The sequence below is a fragment of the Lycium barbarum genome, chromosome 2, assembly GCF_019175385.1.
Source record: "Lycium barbarum isolate Lr01 chromosome 2, ASM1917538v2, whole genome shotgun sequence".
NCBI classification, from domain to species: domain Eukaryota; kingdom Viridiplantae; phylum Streptophyta; class Magnoliopsida; order Solanales; family Solanaceae; genus Lycium; species Lycium barbarum.
This window is the reverse complement of record NC_083338.1, coordinates 113,683,256-113,691,986: the sequence shown is the minus strand read 5'-3', so window position 1 is coordinate 113,691,986 and position 8,731 is coordinate 113,683,256. Positions and strand designations below refer to the sequence as shown.

Genomic DNA, 8,731 nt, shown 5'->3' with positions numbered 1-8,731 from the left:
TTTTTATTAGGTGTTCCGTGATTTTTGTTGACTAAAACTTGCTGTTATGCTTCTAATTTCTATTTTCAATTTTCTTTTTTAAGTGACTTGAGGACTGTGGTTATTCTTAAATATCTTTTCAATCTACAACAAAAAAACATTTGTGTACTTGTGCGTGCGAATAAGATGCATTAAATTACATTCCATTCGTTTTAGTTTTATACGACTCTATTTAACTAAGTATGAATTAAAAGTTTAATTAATTTGACCATTGGATATTTTTCCTAGTCCTAGTTATGAGTCGTAATAAGGATAATAGTAGAAGGTATTACTGGACTGGTTAAACGGTGAGCAAAAACATCACATCTAACTCTTATATTTGATTATTAGTTAACCTATTTGGAAACTTGTGAAACTATATACTCCAAGTTCAAACAGAAAAAGTCTAAAATTAACTCTACTTATTTCACTTTAGAAAACTTTATTTCAACTGGAATTTAATGAACAAAGGATGGAACTCCCCTTTTTTTTTTTTCTTTTTTTTTTACCCCCTTCTTATTTTAAGAAAACACGATTTATTACAATTTTAACGAATAAACTACCTTTTGGCCTAATTTAGGTAGAAAAAACAATAAAAAATGAAAATGCAGTCATATCCCACGTGGGGTAACAGTGACTCTTTAACCATGGTTAATATTATGAAAGCACTTAGAACCATGGTTACTTGTGATCATCTTCCTTGAAGAAGTCGCCAGCCAAGTAACGCTACCTACTCGCAAACAAGTTGACCACAACTCCCTATTTATCTCCCAAATTCATAACCCACTCTTTAATTTCCTTCCATCTTTATTTCTTCTCCATTTCAAATTCCACTTCAATTTCTCTCAAATTCACAACCATGGAATATCGCACGTTAGAAATAAATGTTATGTCCGGTAAAGATCTCAACAAGGTCAATCTCATCACAAAAATGGACGTATATGTTGTCGTTTCAATCTCCGGCCTCGACGACAGATCCAGCCAGAAAATCAAAACACACGTAGATCACGATGGTGACAACAATCCCACGTGGAATTTCCTTATCAAATTCACCATAGATGATAACGCTGCTGTTCAAAACCGCTTGCATCTTGTTTTCAAGATCAAGTGTGAACGTGCTCTTGGAGATAAAGATATTGGAGAAGTTGATGTTCCAATCAAAGAGCTTCTTGAATCTCCAAACAGTACTGGAAGTAAACAGTTTGTAAGTTATCAAATCAGAAAACCTTCCGGTAAACCTAAAGGTCAACTCACTTTTTCTTACCAGTTTAGTGATAAGATCACCGGTAACAACAGCGCTGTCGATGCTAAGATAGACAACCCGGTTGCTGCTTATCCGGCTGTATATACAAGTGGATCCAGTTCTGTGTACCCGCCACCACAAGGTGGTAATAATACTGTCGATGCTAAGATTGACCATCCGGTTACTGCTTACCCGGCTGTAAATACAAGTGGATCCAGTTCTGTGTACCCACCGCCACAAGGTCCAAGTGGGACATACCCACCGCCTCCCCCATATGCTTATGGTGTTGGACCTACTCCACCATCACACGTTGCGGGATATCCACAACCTGTGGCAGCTGGAGGATATGGATATCCGCCACAGCAAGGCGGATATCCTCCACCACCCCAATATACATATCCTCCACAGCAAAGCGGAGGGTATGGATATGGGTATCCACCTGTGCAAAGACCGCCAAAAAAGAACAATAATGTCGGGTTAGGATTAGGGGCGGGTTTGCTTGGTGGAGCACTTGGTGGAATGCTCATCGGAGATGCAATATCAGATGGTGGTGGTTATGATGGTGGATTTGGTGATGTTGGTGGATTTGATTTCTAATTTCTTTTAATCTTTATTTAATTTAAGCATTATTTTTTCTTGTTCTTTTTTCTTTTAGTTATTAACTCATGTGAAAATTGTAGGATTATGAATTTTGATCACATAAATCAAGCAACGTTTTAAGGTAATATATTCAATGAATGTATTATATCCATTTTGAGTTGTTCAAGATTTTGATGTATCTGATGAGCACTTGGCGTATTGAATGAAGTACTCGTTAATTGTTTTATAGAGTGTGTTTGTGTAAAGTCACTGTAGCGGTTTACGCGCAGGAATGTTAGGAGGAAAACAAGCAAACCGAATACTTGCTTGAATTATCTCTTCTGATTTTTCGAAAATTAAATAAGATTAATTTGTATTGATATGTTAAATGTATCATTTTATTATACTTCCTCCATTTCATATTACTAGTTTTAGTACCCGCGCGATGCGCGATCGATGTCGTAAGAATTAATCATAGCAAATTTTATATATGTAACACTATAATTATTATGTATTAAACTCAATTATTTATCAACCGCATGTCTTTAATTGATATTTCTAATGCTTTCTTATTAAAGTTATAGCTAAAGATTTCCACTTATATTGGAGAAATCAAATGCACAGTTACAAATATTTTTTATTAATTGAACTTATTGGACCAATTTTGTTGATTCAATATAACTACAATACTTTCGAGAAGCTTAATGGAACAAATGCATAGTGTATTAGTAATCTTATCTTATTTATAATGTCACATCAAATCCCATCTATTCAATATTTAAAATCCATGTTTTATAGTAATTTTCTTTCAGAAATACTATTCCAATAATTTTTCCGCTCAAATCTCATCTATTCAATTTTTAAATTGTCCTTTCTACTAAGACCATTCGCAACAACAATAACTACATATCTAATGTAATCTCACAAGTATTGAATTTTTACTAAGATTAATTATTTATTTGCTTTATAAGTCAATTCGTAATAGTCCTAGATGTGACTAAATTTCTACGATTCTACTGAGATTTTTTTTTTTTTTTAATAAGTCAATTTATAATAGTCCTACACATGATAACTAAGATAAGGATTGTTAAAGAGATGAAGAACATGTTAATGACTTATGAAAAGAGAATCTTCTTTTTTTACCTCTCACTACAAACTCCCCTATTTACTTCTTTGATGACTCAAACCCATAATCTAAAGATTGAAAGTGGAGATGATAAAGTTTTATAGTAACTTTCTTTCACAAATACTATTTAAAATAATTTATCCACTCAATCAATAATATGAAAAGAAATTAAGTCCATATCAAACAAAATTAATCATAACATATTAGTATTCATATCTTATTTGTATTATCAAATCAAATTTAGTTTCTTCAACATTTAAACTTATTTTCTACTGGGGCCATTTATTATCTCTTTAATTATAAGTCAATTTTTTAATACGCCAATATATGAAAAACAAATTAAGGGTTGTTAAATTGATAAAGAACATGTTTTTATGTCTTCTAAAAGCGCTCTAATCTATAATATTTGAAATATTTTTAGTCCATATGAGACGAACTAATCAAAGTGTATTAGTATTCATTTTTTGCATCAAATCAAATTTCTTCAATATTTAAATTGTCTTTTTTATCTGGACCGTTTATTTTCTCTTTATAAGTCAATTTATAAGACCCCTACACATTAAATAAATAAGGTTTCTTTAAGTGATAAAAAGCTTTTTAAATTGAGAAAAGAAATAGTCTTAAGCAATTGCCTAAAACTTGTAATTTACCTTAAACTCTTAAATAAAAGTAAATACATACTTAAAGGAGATACACCAATTTTGATAATAATATTTGTGCAGGGGTGGACCCACGTACTGTATTAAGGTGCTCGAGCACCCATTGACCCATACACGAACTATATGTATTATTACAAAAACTTCTTTAAAAATGGATATATTAGTTGAGTAGCATCCATTAATCAAAAGTTGTGCTGGGTGCTTTGGTTGAGAGCCTGAATTGGATAGTCGTTATAGGCTTGGCCTGGGATGGATTCCCAACTTACACAAAATTAAGAATTTCCTGTCTACTTTTTCTTATTTTTGACTTTTTTTTTCCCCCCTACAGCTTTATTCTTTCTTTATTGGTTTTCTTTTTAGTTTTATTTTGTTTTAACTCAGAAATTGTTAAGTTTGTTAGTTGTCCCTCGTGACTTCTTCCGTTTCCCCAATATAGATTCTTCTCTTCTTCCTTTTCTTTGACATTTTTTTGTTCACCTTTTTTGTTTATAACTTTTTTTTTTCGTTCACGTTTCTCATTATTGTGTTAAAAAAAAACTACGCTTATACTTTATGATCGCTAGCAACTTTATTTTAAAGGGAGGTCAGGACCCACAACCTTAAAATTCTGGGTCCGCCACTGTATTTGTGCATTCGTACACATAAGCTATGCTAGAGTCATCTATCATAGTTATTTACCGACAAAGCATATAACTTCCCATCATCACTTTATTTGTTTCTCTCCTTGGATATTTCAAATATTGTTGGTCCATTCCTTAGAGAAAAGAATAGAAAGATATTATTTAGCCATTGAAATATCTCAACCAAATATGAGCAAGTAAGAAGACCCTGATTGAGTGGCGATCACTTTTCGCTTTTTTTCATCCATGGCAGCATGGAGAGCTCCTTCAATAGGCGTGAAAATTATCTCCACAATACTAATTTTTCGGCAAATTGTATAATTTCTGTTAATAAACTCTAAGAAAAAATTTAGATGGGAGAGATACACAAACATCAAAGAAATCATGGTTTGCCCACAGGCCTACAATATCTAGTATTAACTTACAACCTTGATTTTTTCTAAAAAGATTTCTTGCAGCTAAATATGTTGTGACCAAAAGACTGTGAGACAAACAAAGAAGGAAATTACATGAACTTGAACTTTCAATTGCAAGATCGACTATGAGGAATATGATTGATAAAAGCTATTAAATCGTAACTGAAAATTATGAGTGGGTCGCCATTTTGAATCCGATAAAATCACTCACAAATTAACTATGACCATCAAAAGAATTTTCAACTTTATACTTCTTATCTTACCTTAAGGAAATTATCAAAGTTGCTTGTTCAAGGAGAATGTATATCACATCCTTAAATTGGTGATTTTAGTATTGACTTTACGAAGAGCATTAAACATGATAAAAAGCTAATGCTGGAACTCCAAGGATCAACCTTAGTAATTATGAATTATGTTTATCCAGCGAGTTCTTAAAAATCGGAGTAAAACAAAAGTTCAAAAATAACAAAAGTTGGTTAAAAAAAATACATATGCAATAAATACATGGGTGTAGAGTAAGCTTTAAAATTATAATAAATGAATAGAAATAAAGGTGAGAAAAGAACATCTCAGCTTATAAACAATATGATATTCACTAACTTGTTTCATCATAATTTTTTTATGAGAATTAAAATAACAGATATGTTTTGCATAACAGAAATAGGAGATGCAAGTATTAATTATCTTCTATGAAATTAGGGAAAAATATATTCATTATACATCTTCGTCCATTACAAAGATCTTCGGATCCGTATATATTTTTTCTTCAAGAAGAGAATTTAGAGTACCACATATTGTCACCTACACAAATAGTTTTGAAAAATGATTGTCTATAGACAAAATTAAAAAGCAAACAAACATTTGGAACAAAAATCATTATTTTAGTTTCAATAAAATAATAATTTAAAATAGTAAGAAAAGTTAGCATTAAAAAGGGCCAACTCGACTAATAAGAGAGTGATTTTCTGTTTTATGTAATCTAATGTATTTAATTTTATCAAAAATCAAACGATAAAATCGGAATAATTACATTGGAGAGTACTTACTTGAGTTCAAGCCTGAATATAATGAATAGAAGGAATAAGCTTGTAACATCCTTTTCTATAATAGGTACATCACACATCTGCAGATAGAAAATAAAAACATTTACACTGAATAAGTTTCTAAAAGATAAATAATATGAATGCAATAAAATGTAAAATTCACGAATAGAGTTGGAGGAGGAGAAAGTCTAACATTATATGGTATATATATATATATATATATATATATATATATATATATATATATATATATATATGAGAGGTCAAGAAGTTGGATATTCATTCCAACTCAAATTTCATTTTAAATTCGAATTCAAATATCATATCATTTTATTAGATAGGCCTCCCAAAGATCATTATCTTATAATTTATTATATATTTGAATTGAGAAAAACATTTGAAACCGAAGAGATAAATTAGTTTTTTTTTTTTAAACTAAACAGAGACGAAATAAAAGAAGAGCAGTATATATATATATATATATATATATATATATATATATATATATATATATATATATATATATATATATATATATATTTGATTTGGATAATTTTTAATTTCATTTTAAAACTTTAAATTAATTGCAAATTCAGTGAATAAAAGTACGAAATGAAATTTTATTGATATATTATAGAATCTTATCACTTATAATTTCATCTGATTTGGATAGCTTCAATTTAAATGTTAAACCTTAATTTATTTGTTAAAAGATTCATATATTTTTGTTTCTGCACATACACTTGCATTATAGCCATTTTTAACTTTATTAAAATATAAGTTTAGATAAGCCATAGTTGGTAAAAAAATATTCCAGTTATTGTTTAAGAGAAGCCAATATCGTGATCATAAATCTCGGAGGATTTAAAATGTTCTCTCTAAAAATTATCTTTTAATTCAAACAAAGAATAATAGAGAATGCAATGCAATTAAAAAGATTTTCAAGAAAATGTGGTTTATTTTATAATAACTAATAGGATAAGTTTTGGCAATAGTAGGAGTTCATTTAGGACTCTTCAGCCGTGGGTTTGTAGTTTAATACTAATGAAAATCTAATTTTACTTCAAAAATCTAATATTTTCAAATTCAAATACTTCAAGATATATTTCAATTCAAATTAACCAATTCAAAACTTTTATTACAATCTCTATTAAATTTGTCCTAAAATTGCCAAATGGCTTGTTATTAGCTTGTCACTTGGCTTAACCACATTGCTTATACCTCTCCTTTTATATATATATATATAGATTTGTTCACTTTCTCTTTTACACGCCTTTTAAGAATTCATAAATAAAAGTGTATTTTTATTACATTACTTTTATATCTCTCTAATTAATTGCACTTTAATCAATATTGATTACTTAAAAAACCAATTAATGTTAAGGGTAAAGTAGAAAAATTCAACTAATTCTATCTTGATTTCGTAAATGAACAAATATTTTGAGAAGGATATTTATAGTAATGTGGACAATTAATATGATACGGAGAGAGTAAAAATTTACTCCCATCACTATTCTTTTTAGTCAGTTTAAAAGAGAAAGACACCATTTTACAATTTACGTCCTAGGATCAGTAGTCTACTATTAGACAGAATAAGTGCAGAAACTAAATAGCAGAAAGTAATTGACACACGATATTTATATTGGTTCGAATTTTATGTGAATCCTACGTCCAATCCCCTTGGGTTGCAAGGGTGATCTCTACAACTCTTAAAATGAAAGGTTTGTTATAACGGTTGTTTGAATGGAGCTCCTACGTCTACACTCAAATACTCGGAATCTTTTGATACAATGCCCATCAACTATACTATATCTCTCCTTTCTTTTTTGTTTACACTATAGATCACTCAGAAATATAATGTTTATGAAAAGTAAAGTAGAGAACTTTAGAGGATTAGACGAAAGTATATTTTTCTTCGTCTACAATGGAACCTCTTACATACTTATTGAAGTCAGTGTAGGCACTTGATAAATATGGCAACCCAAAAGTGTTGACCCTTGGAAAGAGGAGTATGAGATCCTATTTTCCAAGAATAAGCACTAAGCTTATTTGGCAGCATAATTTTCTTTCTTAGTTTCCTCGTGATGACTTGTCTTAGTACTTGCTTTCCTTGTTGATGCAGACTTGATTGATCCTGAATATCTCTTGATTGAAATCTCCCTTCGTTGATTTATCATCTTTCTTTTGATACACATGAGTATCTCGTGTGGTACTTGATGCAGATTTCTTTTGACCTGGATCTTCCATTATTGCTTTGCTTCCATAAATAGGCATTCGCGCCTATCTCACTTATTTGACCTTCACTTGTGCGGCAAACTGGGCTTTATTGCATTGGGCCTGTCTGCATTTGGGTAGTGTATCTTCTCTTGTGCAGCCGATTGGGCTTTACCACAGTTGTAAACTGCTACATTGGGCCTGTCCGCTCCTTTGAGTATTGTACCTACATTGCAACCATGTCATCGTTAAAATCTTAGCACTAACAATTTTTTTTTTTTTGGTGATGACAAACAATACTCAAAACATTTAGTCAACTTCCCTGCATAGTAGCTTCTTCTGTATAGTTGACTCCCCCCGGAGCAGTTTACTCCCCTTGACTATAAACTGTTCTCCCCCTTTTGGCATCAGGCAAAAATATAACTGAACAAGTAAAAACATAAACATAAAACATAAATAGTTTCAAACAAAGTCATACTGGTTAGCCAGCCACAAAACAAACAAACCAAGTGGACTAGAGCCCACAAAACGCATTGTCCAAAAGATGCACCCAAAATAGATGGTGCACAATCAAATACATGTAAAACATTTTAAGACAACTTAAGAGTCTCGATCTTCTTCCTGCGCCTGCTCCTCCTACTGCTGCTTCTGCTACTTCTCCTACTGCTATTGGGCAAAAGAACGAAGAAAGTATGCTATGTTGTAACCATGACAACTTTCATGGAGTCGAAGGTTCTTGTCATCTAGGGGTGGGCGTTCGGTTTGATTTTTCAAACTTCGGTTCGATTCTTCGGTTTCGATTTTTGAAAGTGA

General features: G+C 31.1%; 1 protein-coding gene across 1 annotated transcript; it reads left to right on the top strand.

Annotated features, from left to right (window-relative positions):
* The first annotated feature begins 752 nt into the window (after positions 1-752).
* Positions 753-2,087, top strand: LOC132626812 (protein SRC2). The gene has a single exon (XM_060341805.1). It carries the CDS (start codon positions 878-880, stop codon positions 1,856-1,858), a length of 981 nt encoding a protein of 326 aa, XP_060197788.1. The 5' UTR covers positions 753-877; the 3' UTR covers positions 1,859-2,087.
* The last annotated feature ends 6,644 nt before the right edge of the window (positions 2,088-8,731 follow it).